The following is a 22938-nucleotide window of genomic DNA, read 5'->3' as shown; positions in this document are numbered from 1 at the left end:
GAACTCATGGAGACAGGATTAGAAAATCGTCTATAGATTTGAATCGATTATGTAACGAAGATTTCAGTCATGTCAGTCGAGTCTTGTGAATGGGTGTATTATTCTGTTGTAATGTGTGCGTGATAGTATCGTAATAAAACAACCGAGTGAAATATCCGCAGTTGTGTGGTTGTAGAAATATTGCGTTCATCTCCTGCGAACATTTTAAAGGAACTGTCTTGAAGCCTTTGTTTAAAGCAATGAAGTGGCAAACTCTACTAAATCTAGTTACTCTAGTTGTAGAATCCCGACATACCCAGCATGACTAACATGTCTCCTCGATGCGATGTAATATTTAGTGGAGAATTCGGTTACCATGACTAGTTTCTGATTATCAGTGCATGAGAACAGGAAGCGGTAGATATTTACATATGCACTGAGGTATGACTCAGCGACAACCGTGGGACCCCTCCCTAAATGTTCGGAAATGTAGCTTTGATATTCCGAAGATAACGGTTCAAAACAAATGATATCAGATCGAACGTATAACGTCTCTGACGGTCGTGGTTTATTGGTTGGCGAAATGTTATAGCCATTATTTAATTATTTCAGAACAGCTAATACGCTAAGACCTAAAGAGCGCCTGTACACTAGTTCCTGTTCTCCGGTGCGCACAAGTCAACCACTGGGAGACATACGGATGAAATCAGGGCTTTTTTTACCCAGACCCACAAAGAAAACATGTCTGAGACTGCGTCAGTGGCATCAATCATGGTAGAACAATAAATCCTAACAGTCTAAGCAGTCAACGAACTCGTAAACTCAGGTAAGGGTCAAGATCGAAATGATTAAATGACATATGATTACACAGCTGATTGCGAAATGCTAAGTGATCAGGCGATCTGGTAAGAGAGCTACGGGATATTGATCAGTAGCTGTCCGAGCTGGTCGCTGGTATGAATCGCTTCATCGCCCGCACATTCTACACCTTTCTATGGTTTCAAACAACGATTTTCTGTAGCTCTTTTGCAGGTATGTAAAAATACCATTAGTCGTTGCTGGAAACGACGACCATCAAACCAGCTGATGTCGCTCTTCCATGTTTTAAAGTTTTTTAGACTGGGCATTCAAAAATAATGACACGCCCAAGTTTTGTCGATGGTACATACAACTTGTGAATGAATGTAAAACCAGACGACTGATATTTTCTCGATCCAGATCATCTTAACAGTGAGATAGAAATTGAGAACGTTCCTTCTTCTCTGCTACAGTTACTACCGGTTCGCCTTGGTATCATTCAACAAAAATCCACCCGCTTGTACATGGTAGGCAAGTTTTTTGAGTACATATTGTTTTCCTACGACAGTCATAGGCAAATTTGGCTTAGGCCTACAGGAAAGAAATGTTTCCTTTGACGAGATCGCGAAGTTTCAAACTAAAACCGTACCCTTTATTTCAATTCCTTCTAAAAACTCGTCGACATTCCGTCATTTTATAGTTTGCTTCTTTGGAGCGGTGTTACGGCGGCTCGTATACCTTCGATAGCATGTCTGCGTTTAGCTATTATGTACAATATTTTTTGAGTGAGTGTCCTTGATTGCGTCGATAAGCACTTGCGCACAATTTTCGTCTGTATCGTGATAGCAAATATGAACACCAAACAGCTCAGAAGGTTTCCGTATAATTTACAATACGAATTACAGACTACATCAACTCCAAAGACCATGTCGCAGTGTATGGTAGTGAATTTGCAAACGCAGTATGCATGAGGGCAATTTCCAATTTTACTGTTGACCGCTGAATTCGTAGGCCGTACTAGAATTCAATTGTCAACAGTATTATCGCATTTTTTCACAGTGCATCATGTTGGTAAACTTAATACTGTGTATTTCAACATATCAAGTGACGTAGCATTTGAAGTGAGATCTGTTTTGTTCTCTGTTCTGTGAAGTTTTACGACGGCTCGTTTAAAGTGTTTATCTGACTCAACCTTGTTGTTTGCCACGTAGAATTAGTTGTTTTGACTTCTCTCAGTTAGATTTATGTTAAAGTATGTTAAAGTACATGCCAATTGTGTTTGGCCGTCGCTTATCCATAACCTTCTCCTGATATTATAGCACTCAGACACCAAAATAAATAAGTATAAGAATGATATATGTCAATCAAGCTCAACGACCATCATATTTTGAAATTCTGAATAAACTTGACGAAATATAAATTAAAGTAGTACACCTTAGAGCTTGATGAACTCACAATGAAAGAGCCTAAGTGAAAACGTCTTATCTATAACTTCAATTTTCTACCTTGTTGACTTTTCACTTATAGATCACCATTGCATCGTTTTGCAAACCTTACAACTTCAGTAAACTATTGCAACACATTGCAAAGCAGAGACATCAAAACAAGTAGAATCGCTATCACCGCAATAACCAGAGTACGGAAAAATAATTAACTCCTGAGATAGAGACCCGACCTTGTCAGGCTCTCGATGATCGTATGTGTTGACGGAATTCGAAATTGCTGACTAATGAAAAACTTACTGAGCACGGCTTAAATTATCCAGACAATACAAAATGAATTTACACCACGTTCAAGACGTCCCAAGGAAATAAGTTTTCGTTTATCGGCCTTGAATATGAATTACTAGTAAACATCCGTACAAGTTAGAACCTGTCCCCCCTTCTTTTCAAGGTGAACGTGGCATTGTGACTACGTGAGAGTAGCCAATAATACACGGGTATGCAATCAGTAGTCACGTCAATCTAAACTGCCATTGTTTACGATCATTTCTCCAGAAAAACCCAAATGGGAGACAGTTCCGCGTGATTTGAAAGCGACATTCGGTGAGAGTGTTATTTTTCCCTGCCAGTTGACTGGTTTGGACGAAGACGGACCTCTACCGAGATGGGAACACCGCAGCATAGATGAGAAAACTCGCATCATTTCAAAGGGTACTTTTTCCTTCATGCCATGCTGTGAGATAATTGGCGACTTCACGAAGGGAGAGTACAGCATTCATATTACAGCTATCACGTCAGAGGAAGAAGGGGAATGGAAATGTACGCACGTTCTCGCCGAACCACAAAAACGAAGCGCTAAGTTAATTGTGACAGGTATATACCTAAACTTATTTGAACCAGAGTCTTGACTCGGAAGCAATCTTTATCGCTACTCAAGAACCTAACTATACAGTTTCAGATTCTAGAAACTTACCCGGGTCTGAAACTGGGGCTATGTTCTATGGAACTTTATTTCATAATTCATCGTTACAATATTGTGGCAACGGTATCCATCATCGGAATCTACGTCGAATGTGTAGAATCTTCCGCTATCGATATTACCCGATCCGACCCAAACTGTTTTCAACACAGTCTCATTTGAACTTTTTAGATAATTTAGATATTGTTGATTAGGCTAAATCTTCTTCGGCATAGGTGTCCGACATTGGAGAAAAATCATATCTATAGTAACATCTCCAATTGACACTAGACTCAGCAGTTCTCGCCTTTACAACAGGGACATGCAACACATTGAGCTGACGGCGTCCGAGTTCATTAGTTCATCAAATTTTAATCACATTGCTCGAGGCAATGACCCTTGAACTTACTCGCTATCGAACTTCTGTAGATTAATATGATATCGGTTGCATCGTGTACTGGTCCAATATGGCAGGTGACAATACACTGTGTGTGGGCGAAGGGATTGACTTTGTTCTGCACGTGCTGAATTCCATGCAAATCAGTGTGATCGGTATTTTAATGGCTCATTTTATCTTATGTACGCGTCGAGCGGGAGCGTTTCATGTTGAGCAACATGAAAAAAAATAACGGGTAGGCTGTGGGTTGAATGTTGTTTTGTGGGGTAAAAGCTTTAAATGTCCGTCATTCGAGGGCCGGATGTACCATTTGTAACTGATAAACAAGAATAAACATTTTTCAACATTGTCAAAGCTGTCATGTGTCAGATATAAAAAATGATTCATGTAGCGAGAAGATTGCGTCAGCGAACCTTTACGACGGGAAAAGGGCAGTCACGTAGGGTGCCTCTTGTCTAGGGGACTGTGTGGGCAAGTGAAGCTGGCGGACAGGAGGGGCCACTTTGCAAGTCGTAGCGGGAGGGAAGGTGCGAACAGCTTTTATTTTTTCCTTCAATTTTCGCTCGTGACCCATGTAAACTTAAACACTTCTGGGTATACGCATTCTTGAAAGCCTGGTTGGTTGCCCATGAAAGCATTTACGATAATACTTGCCAAATTACTGACAAATTGTAACTGACTATACTGTTCCAGAGAAACCTAGGTGGAAGTCATTTCCGCAGAATTTGATCGCGGCAATTGGGGAGGATGTCACACTACCCTGTAAGTTGACAGATTTGGATGAAGACGGCCCTCTTCCAAGATGGGAATTCCGGTACGGTGGGGAAACACACATCGTTTCCAAGGGTCAAGTATCTTTCAGCCCCCGCTGTGAAGTAGTCGGCGACTTTAAGAGTGGCGAGTACAATATCAAGATTCGAACCGTGACGTCAGAGGAGGAGGGAGAATGGAAGTGCGTCCATGTTCTGGCAGAACCAAAGAAAAGAGGTGCCAGCTTGACTGTGACAGGTATCCAATATTCGATAAAAATTGTTATGATAATGAATTGACGATTGTGATAAACGATGGCTTTATGACATGATAACGAATGATACTGATATTTTACGGAACGATTTCTTACGAGGATTCATAATTTTGCGAGTGGCAAGTAGAAAAGGCACACTCTTTGACCTCTAGCAAGATGAGTTTCATAACCAAGATTCAATATCGTGATACTTTCAGGGACTTTAATAATCTTGCAAAATCAGGAGAATAAACTATGTATAGTGTTTGGGTGCCTGTTTATACAACCAACTGCACATAGTCGTCTATTACCTGTATTTCAGATTCGGATAGAAAGGAGCTGAGTGGACAGATGACGGTGTATCCTACTCTAGAAGGGATTTTTGGCGTAATTCTCACGTTCATACTTCAACTGATCCAAATGCTGTTTTAGGGTAGAATGCGCCTCGGGGATAGATATTCGGAATCTCAAGGTTTTACAATTCTTTTCTTAAATATCACTTGTGGGGGTTATTTCAAAGCTCTTGGAGTGGGACAACTTTTTATCGTCTTAGGGTTTCATAGAATCGAAAATTTCATTTTTCCCATAAAGTCAACACAAGGATTGCGGCCATTTTGAATTTTAAAAATCGGTAAATGTTATAGGTACCTTGTTTCTCTAGAACCAAATTTTGCCCGGTGACCCCCTGACATTGTACCATAAAGTGCACTTTTAACGAATTACTGTATCATCTCGACAAGAGCTAAAAACGTAAAAACAACAAAGACAACAAGAATTTTTTTCTAATAGAATTGACATACCTCAATATGTCGTAATCTGTGTTTAATGTATTTTATATTGTGGTATGGTTTTTTTTATTGGGTTTACACTTGTCCATACATTAACTAGAGAAAACATTAATGTTCACAATTTTTTCACAGGAAAATGAATACAAAAGTGTCTGTTCACATGTTTCTATACAATGCTGTGCCATTTATTGTCCCGTTTCGTCTTTTATAAAAATTGAAGAACAACCAATTGACATTTGTAATCGTAGTATGAAACGTCTTTGGCAATACTGTATTGTGCTGTTGACAGTTAAACTTTTCTATCTTCGTGTGGAAAACAGTCTATGAAAACGGGCGGCGGTTGAAAGCATTATATTCATTGCTGGTTGAAGAGTGATCTGTTTGGATGTTGTGGAGATAAGGGGGGGGGGGGGTTCCCATGCAAATAGTACATGGAGGAACGAAAGAGTCGCATTCTGGCGAGCCAGAGCAATAATTTTCGCTCCGCTGACCTACGCAAAAATCAACGGTTAACGGTTAGCTATAAGCTGTTGCCGTAAAGAGGCCCGTGGTTTACGACGATGAAGCTTCGATGTATGAGAACGATCGATGCTTGAGCAATGCCTTCACCAATCAAAAGTGACTCATTTCCCACATTCATTATCACGGTTAGAGAAGGTATTGCAGAGAATTCAAGGTACAAAACAAACTTTAATTTACATTGTCACAGAGGAAAATCACTTAAATTTGTAGACTGGACAACAGTGGCGTAAAAGAAGATGACCAGGGATCTCTTAGTCTCCTCGGAAAGGACACATCGCATCTCTGAAGTGAACAATCGTGAAAACAAGGTCTTGAAAATATTAATAACACGAAATAATCAGATCAAATGAATTCCAATTATACTCAAACAAACTTTAAAGCTACCAAAGATGTTGTAAATGAACAAACCTATGGTTACGTTGTGGCGTAACAAATAAAACAGGCAATTCTTTCGACACGTTAGCGTTTGCGGTCACATGTAGAATCTGCCACAGTTTATAGGAACAAATCACTCCTTGACTGTATGAGATGACTCAAAGTCGCAACAGAATAAAAAAAGGTATCTGAACTTGGGCACACAGAGTAACGGTTACACATTGTTGAGGATTGAAATATGGACTCACCAGAGTGCTCTAACGGCAATACGTACCATGAGCGAAGCATAGTGCCAACAGTGCACGTGAACGCCCCTTTATATATTACGCAAGAGGCTGCCCAACAATCTCAGAGTGCTCTAACCACGGGCACTCTGTTGTTCTGAATTGATAGTCTGAATAAACTAAGCTGCTTATATGTAAATACGAACTTTGATGATAACTGTGTAAGAAATTTATAACAGAATGCCGTTCAGATTGAAATGCCTATTTAGCTACAAAACCAGATCAAGGTCGGACGTGTCTACGGGAACGTCACAAGCGACCACATCGACCGTATTCTTTCGATGCTAAACGTCGCGGCGGAACGACGCACGCATATATACGCGTACTATAGGTACGCGCGCGACCTGCACTGTGTCGTTTCACATTATGATATATATACACAAGGGTATGCAAATCATTTTCTGGACGATAATATTATATTGGGCTCAGCCCTTGTGTGTCGCGCCAGGGGTTAAGATTGGCAATGTTAGTTTGTATTGATTCATGATAAACTGTAATTGTTACATCATTGAATGGTAACCGCCACTGCCCACACTTCCACTTGCAAGCTGAAAACTATAGCGTTCCGTCTAAAAACTTGCAATTTTTGAATCTATGTTGACACAGGGGGCGCTCTTCTATAATTCAATCCCAGCATTCTTTGCGTATGCCCCCCCCCGTTATATGCACGACAGTTTTCTCCGTTTATCTATATCAACGATACTTTGTATCAGCGACAAGGTGTATAATAACATTTACTGGCTAATAAAAGAGGTATATTTTATAAAAGGCATGTTATATCATAGTAATTTGTTTCGTATTTGTTTATTTACGAGTACTCAAAAAAAAACATGGCGGCGCCCACGAAAGAAGGGTACACTTCCGGTTACTCGCATAGTATATTATGAATAAGCGCATGCGTAGTCAGTAAGCCGCTGGCGCGACTATTATATCCCAGTTTAGTGTTATTACTTATAGGGTTGTGTTATTACGTATTCGGTTAGTATTACATATTAAAAAGCAGCTAATATATAACAGGTCTGACCTGAGAGCGAGCGCAGCGTAGTATATCGTCATTGATGTTTTCAGGCAATAGCATGCTAATTTCTGTGTTTGATGCATGATTCATAACTAAGCCATTGACTCGTTGAGGTTTAATTGTTGTCAATTGTTTTCGAGAATAACGTTTATAACAATTTAACTCGGAAATGCCAAGTTCACTAACGAAAATTATTTAAAACTGGTAAATTATATGATTCCGATCAGTTTATTATATTAAACAGGGGCGGGAACAGAGGCAGTCTAATGTAAAACACGTACTTGATATTCCCGTCGGTAGCTAGCTCTCAGCACACTATTTTTAATTCTCGCGTTAGTTGACCGTTCGTTCTCGCGAGAGTAGGCTTGTTTCAAAATGGCGGCGCCTAGTGATGACCGATCCGGGCCTTCAAAAGTGATCGAAAATAGTCATTTTGAAACAAATTTCACATTTTCTTTGGAACAGAGAGATTCCTTTGTCGGCAATACACATTGTCGAGTAGTTTTTGTGGTAGATGATATCTTTAATTTCACGCAATCCGTGTAAAAGTATTCAAAATGGTCGCCTCCATGGAACTGTGCTCTCTTTTCAAACTCGTAGGTATATAGAGATTCCATTCTAAATTTCTTGTACACGCATTAGTCTTAATGCTCGCTTCGCGAGCGGCCTTCGGCCGCTCTCGCTGCGCTCGCGATTAAATGATTGACATGTAGTAGATATTCGAAATATGACCGAGAATAAATGCATCGCTAATCCTGACTATGTGCGTTACAAATTGCCGTTATCCGGTAGCGACTTTGGATGTTCGAACGTCGCAAAATACGCTAATATAGCAAATGCCGTTCTGTGGTTTCGTCATGCGCAGAAGAAAGGACATATTTTTTATTTCTCTTCGTAGTAAAACCTCCCAATATAATATTCCAAAGAAGAACATTTAAATTTTTTTTTTAATTTTAGTGAAAGCCTTTCGATAGAACCCGAAAGATTATTTCAAATGTGCATTTCTTTTCACTCAGTCTGTTTTGGTCGCACTAAGCGTGAACAAGCCTTGGAGGTCAAGGGTTACATTTTCACATTTTTTTTCTTTTTTTCCATTCTGTATTTTACTTTCTATCGTCAGTGAGTTACATTGCAAAAATAAAAAATTTGTTTACCTTTTGCGGACGTTTTAGAGGGTAATAGTATCTGTCCCCCCTGTCCCCCTTTTTGGTAACGCACATCGTCAGGTTCCATGTTCATATGAGCATACCCTTGTGTATATATACATCTCTGAGGCCGGGACAGCAGTCACGACAGTTCAGAGCTACGCTCGCGTGCATAGCTGTCGTCGTCGCGCGCGTGCACGTTCCAGTCACCGCGCTCATGTACACGGCAGTCATAGCAACGTACCGTCGTCATTCTACGCGCTTCATGATTGCGGTAAATACGCGCTGGTAAGAACTCTGCCGTGCATGCCGCGGTGCAGAGAGACCGGGCGTGAGAAAGAATAATCAGTTAGGTGAACAAGCAGAATGCGACTGTTTCTTTTGTATTTAAATAATACCTCATTTTTTTTAGGCTTTTATTTGTTTTTAAATCACGATGTAAGTTCTCCAGCGGCAAACGGAAACTAAAAGACGAAATCATGTTTACACGCTTATACACCATCATTGAAGAACAACAGAATGCCCGTGCTCTAACTACTGTTAAAGCAGTGAGCAAAATACACAAAATGTATACAATGTGCCCTCCCGGTTATCACCATAATGGCTTTATGGCAACCTGTGAACTTGGCACACAGAGTACGGTTACACATTGTTGAAGATTGAAAATATGGACTCACCAGAGTGCTCTAACGGCAATACGTACCATGAGCGAAGCATAGTGCCACAGTGAACGCCCTTATATTACGCAAGAGGCTGCCCAACAATCTCAAAGTGCTCTAACTGCTAAGCAGTGTATAAGTATACACAAAATGTATACAATGTGCCCTCCCGTTATCACCATAATGGCTTTATGGCAACCTCTGAACTTTGGCACAGAGAGTACGGTTACACATTGTTGAGGATTGAAAATATATAATATATATATATATATATATATATATATATATATATATATATATATATATATTATATATATATATATAAAGCTTATACTTGTTTACTGAAAAATATACAACATTAAATGTGATATCATTATTGATTTCACTACTAGAATTCGTAATGTCATAAATATTTATGTGTGTATGTATGATGTATGTATGATGTATGTATGTGTGTATATATATATATGAAAATCATAGAAAGACAAAGAAAAGTATGTCCAAATTGCATTTCGTTACGGATTTCGGGCTTAAGGAAATGACGTTTTGAAACAATTTTTACATAAATCGTTGTGAATTTGTGAACGAATTCGAAAATTAAAATTTCGCGAGGACGAGATGAGAAATCCGTGGCATTTTTAGGCCAACCATATTTCGATTGGAAATTATAGAACTTGAAGACATGGTAAATTATGTCTGAAGCGCATTTCGTTATGGATTTCAAGCCTAAGGATTTTAAATCAAAAATAGGCCTAAAAGTTAATAATCAGATAATTAAACCATTTGAAAATTGAAAATAGCTCCATTTTGATTTTCTTTTTTGAAGGTGCAAATTGGTCGATTGGTTGGCCCAAATGTGCCACTGATTTGAGACACTGTTTATTCAGGAGTGATCTGAAAGTCTGGCACAAGGACAGCTATGGATCTAGAATTGCTGTCAGTCGATGATATTTACATAAAGGCATTTCCTGATTCCGGAAAAGTTACAGATGTGATATATCACTATATCAGCAGCTATTTCCAAAGTCTTTATCCAGACGCAGGATGCTTGTCAGAGCGCAGCGTGAGAAAATATTGTGCTAAGCATGGCATTTGTCGTGTATCTGCCCTAACTCGACTTTCATGTTGCCAGTGCAATCACAGGGGATCAAGAAGTTTGATTGTGTTGTTGTTGTTGTTGTTGTTGTTTGTTGTTGTTGTTGTTGTTGTTATGTTTATATTAGTCGTGTTGTTGTTGTTGACCAATAAAATTCAACGAATATAACTATTGTGTAACAGTTGTTGTTTCAAACGTAATGTAGATGTACTGAGACACTATAATTATTTGACTCAATGCAACTCTCTCCCAACGTACTCTCTCTGCCTGTGCGTTTAGAGAGAGTTGCATTGGATCAAATAATGATAGTGTCCTTGTCGTGTTTTTATGATATCTACATTATGTTTGAAACAACAACAACACAATAATTATTTTCGTTGAGTTTTATTGGTTACCAACAACAACACGACTAATATAAACATAAACAACAATACAAATAACAACAACAACCACCAACGTCTGGGTCTGTGGTGCGTACTAGAACTTGGTCCAGCTTATGGATAAAAACAATGTCTTGATACTTAGGTTCTAAAGGAGTGAAAGTTGGACGTATTAGGCTGAGAAATAGTTTGAAAGGGCCAATCTGATTAAAATCAGATGTAGAGTACGGCTACGTCTTTACTTACGCGGTATTATCTTGCTGTCGACAGGCTACAGCAAGAGAATACCGCGTAAGTAAAGGCGTAGCCGTACTCTACATCTGATTTTAATCAGATTGGAAAAGGGCAAGTCGCGCGTACTGTGAGCGACGGAGAAATGACATGGAGAAATTATGTTTGGCATAGACGTCTGACTTGTGACGCCAGTTCAAGGTCAACACCATACATGAAAATAGACATATGAAACTTTCCTGTTCTACACCAAAGTTTGATATTCGATTTATTTCAAGCATATTGTAAAGCGCCTTTTCTTTGCATTTTCTCATTTATTTCACGCAAACAATGCATATGGTGCTGGATTTCGAGCCAATACGCGTTTAGTTCTCCATTATCATCATCAAATATAAACTGACCGTGTAATGCACGGCGTTACATGTAAAATCCGATGTTTGATATTCACACTCTACAACAACAGGCGATCAGTCCCTTAATATCTGCACGAGGGCGACATGTTGCAGTTTATTATAGGTCGCAGTTTTGAATCGCAGATCACTGTCGCAGGTCGTGACCGGATTTCCACAGATAAGAGAGTTACGTGTTTTAAGGAGATATGGATCAGTAGCTGTTCGAAGCCGATTGCTGTATGAGTCGCCTGGTCGCCCGCGCATGCTGCATCTTCGTTTATTTATCTACCATGACTTTCTTTGGCACTTTTGCAGGTATGTAATACTATTTGTCGTTGCGTTAAAAATGAGACCATCACAGAGCCCATGTCGATATTCCATGTTTTTAAGATTGGTACATTCGAAAATAGCACGCCAAAGTTTTGCCGATGGTATTCGACTTGTACATGAATGTAAAATCAGAAGACTGATGTTTCTCGATCTAGATCTCGTAACACTTAATAGAAATTGAGAACGTTCCTTCTTCTCTGCTGCATATACGTTACTGCCAATTTGCCTCGATATTATTCGACAAAAATTGGCGCCGAATCCACCGAGCGAAGCGATTCTTTGGAGTTGTCATAAAATATTGTTTTCCTGCACGGCGGCCATCGGAAAATGTGGCTTACATGAAAATAATATTTCTTGTGAAGAGAAAATATCCAGAGTTTAACAACATGGATCTTGTTTACCGTTTCGCCTATCTGCAATACAATTACAATATGCAAATTACGCGAGATGTTTGCGAAATTTGGTAGGTGGTTGCCCGGGAAACTGCCCACTATATCGTTTACATCTTCTGATCGCTTGGCGGTGACGCGGAGAGATACAGTATAATATTTACCGTACCACTCTTTGTCGTTACTTAATAATGAGACCATCACAGAGCTGATGCCGATATTCCATGTATTTTAAGTTTTCAAAGATTGGTAACATTCGAAAATATAGCACGCCCAAGTTTTGCCGATGGTATTCGACTTGTACATGATTGTAAAATCAGAAGACTGAAGTTTCTTGATCTAGATCTCGTAAAAGTGATATAGAAATTCGAGAACGTTCCTTCTTCTCTGCTACAGTATACGTTATTGCCGATTTGCCTCGATATTATTCGACAAAAAATTGGCGCCGAATCCACTGGATTGACATGGCAGGTGATTCTTTGGAGTTGTCATAAAATTTGTTTTCCTACAGCGCGGTCATCGTGAAATATGGCTTACACGAAAGAAATAATTTGTTTTTAAGACAACTTCAAGTTTAAAGCTAACAAACAGATCGTACCCTTTACTTTGAATCCTCCTGATAACTCGTCTACAGTATATTTTGTTACTTTGGATTGATGTTACACTGGCTCGTACCGTTGCGAGTACGCCTGCGCCTAGCGAGTTTGTGCGGTTTTTTTGCCGTGTAGAATTAATTGTGTTGACCTTTGCCATGTAGACTTGTGTTGACCTTTGCCATGTAGAATTAATTGTGTTGACCTTCCTTGAACTCGATCTATGTTAATAGTTCATTTGTGTTTGGCCATCGCTTGTCCATAATTTTTTCAAGATAATTATAGCACGGCATAGACTTATTTACAGCCAGCACTCAGACACCAAAATATATAAACATAAGAGTGAGGAGTGTAAATCAAGCTCAACAACACCACGACAATCATATTTTGTAATTCCTGAATAAACGTAACTACACCTACATTCAAGTAGTACACCTACGAACTTGATGTACTCGCGATGTAAGCGCAACACGTCCATTGACTTTCGCTGTATTGATTATCAGCCTCGAAAATACTAAGTATACGACCGAATGTGTTTTCGCAATATCGATAGCCTTATTTTTCGATCTTGTTGGCAGTCAGTTCTATATCACCATTGTACCGACTTACAAGCCTTACAACTTCAGTAAAGTTTTTTGAAACACTTTGTAAAGGCTCTTTTACAGCAGAACATTCGCTATCACCGCAATAATCAGAGTCTTAAAAAATGATCAACTTTGGACAGACTATCAGGCTATCGTATGCTTTGCCGGACGCTGAAATTTCCGACTACTGGACAAACATACTGAGTATTATTTTAAAATATCAAGAGTTAACAACATGGATCTTGTTACCGTTTCGCTTATCTGCAATACAATTACAATATGCAAATTACGCGAGATGTTTGCGAAATTTGGTAGGGGGTTGCCCGGGCAACTGCCCACTATATCGTTTACATCTTCTGATCGCTTGGCGGTGACGCGGAGAGATACAGTTAATATTTACCGTACCACTCTTTGTCGTTACTTAATAATGAGACCATCACAGAGCTGATGCCGATATTCCATGTATTTTAAGTTTTCAAAGATTGGTAACATTCGAAAATATAGCACGCCCAAGTTTTGCCGATGGTATTCGACTTGTACATGAATGTAAAATCAGAAAACTGAAATTTCTCGATCTAGATCTCGTAACAGTGATATAGAAATTGAGAATGTTCCTTCTTCTCTGCTACAGTGTACGTTATTGCCGATTTGCCTCGATATTATTCGACAAAAAATTGGCGCCGAATCCACTGGATTGACATGGCAGGTGATTCTTTGGAGTTGTCATAAAATTTGTTTTCCTACAGCGCGGTCATCGGAAATATGGCTTACACGAGAGAAATAATTTGTTTTTAAGACATCACCACTTCAAGTTTAAAGCTAACAAACAGATCGTACCCTTTACTTTGAATCCTCCTGATAACTCGTCTACAGTATATTTTGTTACTTTGGATTGATGTTACACTGGCTCGTACCGTTGCGAGTACGCCTGCGCCTAGCGAGTTTTGTGCGGTTTTTTTTTGACCTGTGTCAGAATTAATTGTGTTGACCTTTGCCATGTAGAATTAATTGTGTTGACCTTCCTTGAACTCGATCTATGTTAATAGTTCATTTGTGTTTGGCCATCGCTTGTCCATAATTTTTTCAAGATAATTATAGCACGGGCATAGACTTATTTACAGCCAGCACTCAGACACCAAAATATATAAACATAAGAGTGAGGAGTGTAAATCAAGCTCAACAACACCACGACAATCATATTTTGTAATTCCTGAATAAACGTAACTACACCTACATTCAAGTAGTACACCTACGAACTTGATGTACTCGCGATGTAAGCGCAACACGTCCATTGACTTTCGCTGTATTGATTATCAGCCTCGAAAATACTAAGTATACGACCGAATGTGTTTTCGCAATATCGATAGCCTTATTTTTCGATCTTGTTGGCAGTCAGTTCTATATCACCATTGTACCGACTTACAAGCCTTGCAACTTCAGTAAAGTTTTTTGAAACACTTTGTAAAGGCTCTTTTACAGCAGAACATTCGCTATCACCGCAATAATCAGAGTCTTAAAAAATGATCAACTTTGGACAGACTATCAGGCTATCGTATGCTTTGCCGGACGCTGAAATTTCCGACTAAATATTGTTTTAAAATATCAAGAGTTAACAACATGGATCTTGTTTACCGTTTCGCTGATCTGCAATACAATTACAATATGCAAATTACGCGAGATGTTTGCGAAATTTGGTAGGTGGTTGCCCGGGAAACTGCCCACTATATCGTTTACATCTTCTGATCGCTTGGCGGTGACGCGGAGAGATACAGTATAATATTTACCGTACCACTCTTTGTCGTTACTTAATAATGAGACCATCACAGAGCTGATGCCGATATTCCATGTATTTTAAGTTTTCAAAGATTGGTAACATTCGAAAATATAGCACGCCCAAGTTTTGCCGATGGTATTCGACTTGTACATGAATGTAAAATCAGAAGACTGACGTTTCTCGATCTAGATCTCGTAACAGTGATATAGAAATTGAGAATGTTCCTTCTTCTCTGCTACAGTGTACGTTATTGCCGATTTGCCTCGATATTATTCGACAAAAAATTGGCGCCGAATCCACTGGATTGACATGGCAGGTGATTCTTTGGAGTTGTCATAAATTTGTTTCCTACAGCGCGGTCATCGGAAAATATGGCTTACACGAAAGAAATAATTTGTTTTTAAGACAACTTCAAGTTTAAAGCTAACAAACAGATCGTACCCTTTACTTTGAATCCTCCTGATAACTCGTCTACAGTATATTTTGTTACTTTGGATTGATGTTACACTGGCTCGTACCGTTGCGAGTACGCCTGCGCCTAGCGAGTTTGTGCGGTTTTTTTTCGCCGTGTAGAATTAATTGTGTTGACCTTTGCCATGTAGACTTGAGTTGACCTTTGCCATGTAGAATTATTGTGTTGACCTTCCTTGAACTCGATCTATGTTAATAGTTCATTTGTGTTTGGCCATCGCTTGTCCATAATTTTTTCAAGATAATTATAGCACGGGCATAGACTTATTTACAGCCAGCACTCAGACACCAAAATATATAAACATAAGAGTGAGGAGTGTAAATCAAGCTCAACAACACCACGACAATCATATTTTGTAATTCCTGAATAAACGTAACTACACCTACATTCAAGTAGTACACCTACGAACTTGATGTACTCGCGATGTAAGCGCAACACGTCCATTGACTTTCGCTGTATTGATTATCAGCCTCGAAAATACTAAGTATACGACCGAATGTGTTTTCGCAATATCGATAGCCTTATTTTTCGATCTTGTTGGCAGTCAGTTCTATATCACCATTGTACCGACTTACAAGCCTTACAACTTCAGTAAAGTTTTTTGAAACACTTTGTAAAGGCTCTTTTACAGCAGAACATTCGCTATCACCGCAATAATCAGAGTCTAAAAAAAGATCAACTTTGGACAGACTATCAGGCTATCGTATGCTTTGCCTGACGCTGAAATTTCCGACTACTGGACAAACATATTGAGTATTGTTTTAAAATATCCGAGTAAACAACATGGATCTCGTTTACCGTTTGGCTGATCTGCAATACAATACAATATGCAAATTAGCCAAGATGTTTGCGAAATTTGGCAGGTGGTTTGCCCGGGAAACTGCCCATCCCATCGTTTACATGTTCTGGCTCTGCTCTGCGGTGACGCGAAGAAATACGGTATGATAATACCGTAACGCCGCTGATGGTTTCTAGGGTGAGGTCCAGCGCGATTGGCGCACAATAGCAACGTCATAGAGACGTTTGTTGTTTGCAAACACAGGCGCAACTCCCCTATAAAAAGGGGCATGGCAACGGCGGCATTCACTGTATAAGAGGACGCTGAAAAGGTTACACACAGGCTCGCATTCCAGCAAATGCACTTACATGTTGAAACTGACAGACTTTTAGGAGATTTGTTTAAAGATTAACGTGTCACGGTGGCGAAAAACTACGAAAAACTACGCCAGAAATGGCGATGGCGGTTTGAAAATCGCTGTCAATCTTTATCTCAACAGTGGTGGGCCTCAGCCTCTCGCACAGAATTTTACAGAAATAGAATCAAAAGTTAGCTTGACAATGTCCATAACTAAATTTGATGGAAAGTACAAAAGTTCCAAATAAATCGTGTTTTAACAATATGTAGTTAAGGAAAAAATCCAAAACAAACAAATAGAGTTATATATAAATCTAAAATCTTGGTAAATCTGGTAAACTTCTCTTCTTTTTAAGTGTTTAATAAATACAATGGTAGTTGACAGACTGTATATTCATTTTGTGAAGACAAATGTTCAATAAGCTTATTCTATGTACATTTAATCTCCATTTCAAAGGCAAATAGGTCTTCTGATATCCTCGTGTAGTGGACACAGAAATATTCGTTTTTTAGCTCACGTGTTCATACACGTGGCTAATGTCGCAGCGATGTCTGTCTGTCTGTCTGTCTGTGCGCAAGATATCTCAAAATTGCTCGTCAGATCAGAATCAAATCTGGTACATACATTCAGTTTGCAAATGGCAAGATCTGATTAGTTTTTGGTGGGTGTGGCTTGCTTACTTTTTGCTCATTTGCATAATTAGTGATTTTAGAAAGAACGGATATACATTGAGAACGACTGCACAGAATTTGATGAGATTTGCTACAAATGTTGATCACATCAAGGTATATCAGCTGTGAGAGGCATTAAGGGTAACATGAAAGAAAGTTGCTGATTTGCATATTTAATGAACTTTCCTAATGAGGGATATATATCTGATTTGACTTAATCAAATTTACAAAACTTTATACAAAGGTGCATTTGGTTCATTGCAAACTTGGCACAGCTATATCAGTGGTTCGTCTAGTGACACAGTTTAACACAGTGTTTGTTCCTCGTGTGGCGATACGATGACGCATTGGGCCGCAATCTTTTGACGAAATGAAAACCAGAAATTATATTTTATTACTTTTAGAGGGAAGGTGTGCACGTGCAGGGATTTGAAAAACTGGAGTCGGGGCGATCGCTCCAGCTGCCCCTACCCCGACCGCGCTGCCTAGCCTATGAACATGTGCCGTGTTGATGTGGAAATATATCGAAAGTCTTACCTGGAAGTTGGCGCCCACTTTCAAATTACCCGTGCTACATGTATAAGCTACTTGGCATTTTGGATTACAGGACACTTTTGTTATCCTGATCATTATCAATAACAGTCCCTGTAAATCTTGCTTCACACCAAACACAGCGTTGTTACTACATCGTATTTTTTCTGTCAACCACAAATTTGTAAGGCACATTAGAATAATTTGAACACTTTGAGTTTGTTAGCCCCGTCCCCAATACATCAAATTTACCCGAAATGGTCTCAAATGAATCAAAATGCAATCATAAAGTCAGTGCCAGTGATGCATTGTGTCTTGATATTTAGATAATCCTGTGTGGTCAGTGGTTCCAGAAGATAAGGAGGGAAACGTTGGTGAAGATGTTAGTTTTCACTGTCGGTTGACCGGGTTAAGTGAGGATGGACCTCTGCCGAGATGGGAACACAAAATCGATGGAACGCTGAAAACTATCATCTCAATTGGTGGCGAATCATTTTCTGAATGCTGTAAGGTGTATGGCAACTTCGACAGCGGCGAGTACAACCTTCTGATACAGAACATAACGCACAAACATGAAGGAGTTTGGCAGTGTACCCATGTCCAGGCTGTCCCACAGATACGCGGTGCAACTCTGAAAGTATCTGGTAATTACAGTTCTTAATTCAATCTTATTTTATGAGACGTAGAGATTGGGTGAGGCGAACTCTGAACTCTACGTCCGATTTTGCCAAAATGGAATACTTAAATGACTTTGCTTTTCAGCAATGATGTAAGTTCATACTTCGGATGTATTAGATAATGGCAAACTTGAAGGGTTCGTGAACAGGGCAACATCTGAAAAAATTAACAAGAAAGAGTTGATGATTGAGTGCGAAAGGATTACGTGATAACTTTTGTTTGGAACATTCTAATTTTCTTGCTGCAAGACTATATTCGATGCTCTCTTCAAAAGTGGTATCGCAAACTATATTCAAAAATCAATGAACTTAACTTTTACCTTGAAGAGTACCCTCCTTTTTCAGCTCTGCTCATCAGGGAGATTTACTATTCCAACCATCTTATTTAAGCAATAATGTACTCCCTGTTGACCCGTAATGGACGAACGCAAACTTTGCACAGCATAACGTACGAGGCGAAACTGAGTACATAATGGAGTGCAAAGATTGCTTTATTCCATTTTGGGCCAGAAGGGGGTACATTACTGCTATTATTTTATAGTTTTGGCGATGCCAGTGTATTTGTAGATGTAGAAAATATCTGGGGCCAAGATGCTTGATAATCGGATACATTATCAATAATAATCTTGGGGATGACGTCACAAATTTCACTTGTATTGACAAAGCTATAATATCATTTACAATAATGTCAACGACACGTATTGAGGAAATGACAAATATTAAGATAAACCTCAGAAGGTTGCCTTAACTATCATGATAAAACACCATATGCTCAAATACTTTACAAGTATGTTCAGGTATTAAATGTAACATGTTTATTGAAAAGTTTGCATGACAAAAGGTGTAGTGACTTATTAAATTTTAATTAACTAAAATTGCGAAAGAATTAGAAAATGTTAAACTATAACACTATACATTACCAATGTGTGGCTTATTACTTCATACAGTCAGTCCTGAATGGGAGAGTTCTCCAGAAGATGTTAATGCAACAATAGGTGGAGAAGTACGCCTATCCTGTTGGTTGACAAGCCTGGATAAAGACGACCCAAAACCGAGGTGGGAACACACAAGAAATGGGGAAACACATGCGGTGTCAGAGGGCGACCAGGCATTCCTTCCAAACTGTCAGGTCTTCGGCAATTTCTCCATCGGCGAATACAACCTACTGATAAAAAGTGTTACGTCAGAAGATGAAGGAACTTGGAGATGTAGCCATGACCAAGCTAATCCACGGTCACAAAGTGGTTTCTTGACAGTTAAAGGTATTGTTCAGTTTCTTTTATTGTGTTAATGTTAATGTTAGTCTTTGAATGGAGAGAATATATCAAAAATATGATGACAAGTTTAAATGTGAAACGAATGAAAGACTTATTTAGATTCCATATTTTGTGAAAAATACGTTGTTTCAGGACCATGTACTGCTTCACTAAGCGTTGGCAGGACTTTGACTCAAAGTAGAAAATGTATTATGGCGAGATCATACAGTTTCATGTAATTCATCGTCAATTCAACAATGCGTTTGTCGGGCGGGTGTTTAACCCTTATTCCGACAAAAGACAATTCAAGGTTCACATCATTGTCTTTTTCTTTTTATTTCAGAGGTTGTGGGAGAAGAATCCAGTGACAAGACAACTACCATCGTCATTGTAATAGTTTCTCTTTTAGTGATAAGTAGCATTGTTATATTGATAGTTTTCATAGCAAAATATTGTAGACGAAACCCGCAAGAGCAACCACATTTGAGGGCACGTAATCATGAGCAGGTGAGCTAGGTGTAACAAGTTGGCACTCAAAGTTAACCGGCTGTTTTTCAAAGTGCTTACAGGCGCCTTCACCATCAAAACTATCGTGTTTGTGAAAAAGGTTACAAAATGATGTCGTAAAATGTAACGTTTGAAAAACAATTTTTGCCTGAACATATGTGGTTAACTCAGGTCGAAATCGCAGCGGTATGTTAACCCTTTTACTTATCAAGTCACGAAATGTCCGAAAAGGGTAAATTTGGACGCCCTCGTTAAGAAAAAAGTTTCACTGCCTCTGTTTAAGCTACTGTTCAGTCATGCGAAAGAAGCCCATCCTTATCAAATTATTCAAGCAAAGGTCGCGCTGTCAAAAGTTGAATGTAAAGATATCTTTGGAAAACTGTTTTTGGGCATTTTAGTAAGTGCAAAAAATAACTACTTGCACATCTTAATCCACATTTGAAGCACATTTATAAAACTTGTAAAAGGTCATGTAATCATGAACAGGTGAGCTGGGTGCAACATTACCAAACATGACTAAAGAGGGCGCTATTTTCTATCGATGTATATGAATGTTTCCAAGAGTTGTAGAGCAAAGGCAAAAAACGATAGACTTTCTAAAAAATTGGAACAAAAGGAGTTTACCAACATGGTAGTAACTAAGTGTTTCCTGTGTTTCCAGGAGAAAGACATCTTGAACAATCGTCAGCCTTGGTGAAGGCATATATGTGCGTGATACTTTAGTTTGGAATACCGAAGACTTACACTTTAAGCTATTTGACAAAAACTATTAGAGATCTGACACCGAGTCTGTCAAAATAGACACTGTTGTGTGAAAAAATTAGTCCCTCTCTGGCTGATGTCTTGAATTGAAGCTCTTCTTCATGAAATCTATCGAAGTGCACAGAGTGAAATCCCAAAGACTTACATATCAACTGCATCACTTCGTATTCATAGTAAAAGTGCCTTTCAAGGAAATCTTTCAACTTTACCTGATTACTGAAATCATTACGCTGTCACTCTGATGACGGTGTCTACAAAGTTTTCTATTGATATGTATTTTGCAATGATTAAAATAATATATAAATTATAGTAATAGATACCATAAATTATAGTAAACATGACCTTGATTATTGGTCTAAAGTTTTCTTATCATCGATTGATAATGACCTCATCGTAATACCTCATGGTTGGCAATTAGTAAGACCGGAACATATGTTTTCAAAGGTTTTCTATGTTGATGATCAGGTCATAAATATCAAACATTTTCATACAAAAAAACATTGTCATATAAACCTGAAACTTTGAGTGCACAGACGTTCGAAGCTTAGTGAAGGGTATCCGTAAATTGTCATTTACTTAGCTATACATTTTGCCAGACAGCTACATAACACAGCAGATGAACAGTTCACTTATGTCCTTATTGGTAAAAAGTGCAAGGATAATATGTAAAATGGAATTGAGGGAAACCGAAAAACTATGAAATGTTTTTGGCATTGGGGAAAGCAACTTTTAGAGTACAGCTAGCATCTGCTGAACGGAGTAATTCTACGTATAGGTTTGGAAACCGAGGTTTTTGCTTGGTAAAATGAAACTAGTAACACATACTTGCTAGGGCTAAGGGTTGGGATTTTCTGAATTTGGCCGATTGGTTTTGACTGTGATCTCTTCGAAGGGTAACTAGGTGCCGAATCTGATCGAAAATCTACTGAATTATTATCCGTCGTAGGGATGGTGCTCATATCGGTAATATTGATGATACCATCACCGAATACACTGTAATTAACGGTGCTGGATTTAACAAAATATTACAGCGATTTGATGTCCTTTGGTGACGAGGTAATTTGCATTAGATGGATTTCTTTTATTTTCTCTTTTCATATATTCTTGCCGCTTAGCAGTATTTCCTAATGAGAGACATTGAATTGTTATTCACGGTGGAGAATCCGGGTGTAAGAGCAGAGCAAGATTTTAGCGTACATGGGTTACACCAAAGGTAGAAGTGACTCAAAGTAACTCATAGCCTTGATTTATATGAACTAATGTACTGGAAGTTTGGAACGATTCATACTGGAATACTTTTTTAACGATTCATACATTTTTTATGTAAAGAGGTGTTTTATAGTACAGTAAAAAGAGTTAAAACAGGAAGAAGTACCGCGGCGTATTATATATAGAGATTATAGGATGGTAATTTACGTAATCGCCGGCTCATTCAAATCGCATTTCGATTAACTTGAATTTACATCGTGAAGTTCCGAAGTTGGCATCTCAATTACTTTTAGACTTTCTGAGAAATAGATCCTGGCAAAGTATCTTTAATGTGTTTGTTCACTTTCTGCTTTTCACCTTCTAAACGTGTACACTTTCTTCTTGGCAGAGCAATAAAATTGTATCCATCGTGTTACCTTTTATTGTTTCTAAATTATTTGGTTTGTTTTATCGTCAATCATTGCCTATGTTGTTTTAATCAGATATATGTACATATGTATCTTTGAATCAGATATACGTACACACACACACACACACACACACACACACATATATATAGTACATATATTGTACACACACA

The 22938-nt window shown here is 38.7% G+C and overlaps 2 protein-coding genes across 2 annotated transcripts; both read left to right on the top strand.

Annotated features, from left to right (window-relative positions):
• Positions 1 to 843: 843 nt before the first annotated feature.
• On the top strand, positions 844 to 5699 carry LOC139143604 (signal-regulatory protein beta-2-like). The gene is made up of 4 exons (XM_070714070.1): positions 844 to 1011; positions 2775 to 3092; positions 4268 to 4582; positions 4900 to 5699. Exons 1-4 carry the CDS (start codon positions 936 to 938, stop codon positions 5007 to 5009), a joined length of 819 nt encoding a protein of 272 aa, XP_070570171.1. The 5' UTR covers positions 844 to 935; the 3' UTR covers positions 5010 to 5699.
• Positions 5700 to 11757: 6058 nt separating this feature from the next.
• LOC139144377 (uncharacterized) lies at positions 11758 to 22794 on the top strand. Its single transcript, XM_070715078.1, has 4 exons — positions 11758 to 11782; positions 18274 to 18591; positions 19572 to 19886; positions 20224 to 22794. The coding sequence occupies exons 1-4, from the start codon at positions 11758 to 11760 to the stop codon at positions 20394 to 20396; spliced, it is 831 nt and encodes a 276-aa protein (XP_070571179.1). The 3' UTR covers positions 20397 to 22794.
• Positions 22795 to 22938: the final 144 nt, after the last annotated feature.

The sequence above is a fragment of the Ptychodera flava genome, chromosome 11 (genome assembly GCF_041260155.1).
Source record: "Ptychodera flava strain L36383 chromosome 11, AS_Pfla_20210202, whole genome shotgun sequence".
NCBI classification, from domain to species: domain Eukaryota; kingdom Metazoa; phylum Hemichordata; class Enteropneusta; family Ptychoderidae; genus Ptychodera; species Ptychodera flava.
This window is presented reverse-complemented; position numbering and strand designations above follow the sequence as displayed.

Excerpts from the sequence above, each read along its gene's own strand:
- LOC139143604 (XM_070714070.1), top strand. The coding sequence starts at position 936 with ATGAATCGCTTCATCGCCCGCACATTCTACACCTTTCTATGGTTTCAA. Across the intron at positions 3,093-4,267 it reads CGCTAAGTTAATTGTGACAG|AGAAACCTAGGTGGAAGTCA; the intron begins GTATATACCTAA and ends ATACTGTTCCAG. Across the intron at positions 4,583-4,899 it reads TGCCAGCTTGACTGTGACAG|ATTCGGATAGAAAGGAGCTG; the intron begins GTATCCAATATT and ends CCTGTATTTCAG.
- LOC139144377 (XM_070715078.1), top strand. The coding sequence starts at position 11,758 with ATGACTTTCTTTGGCACTTTTGCAG. Across the intron at positions 18,592-19,571 it reads TGCAACTCTGAAAGTATCTG|TCAGTCCTGAATGGGAGAGT; the intron begins GTAATTACAGTT and ends TACTTCATACAG. Across the intron at positions 19,887-20,223 it reads TGGTTTCTTGACAGTTAAAG|AGGTTGTGGGAGAAGAATCC; the intron begins GTATTGTTCAGT and ends TTTTTATTTCAG.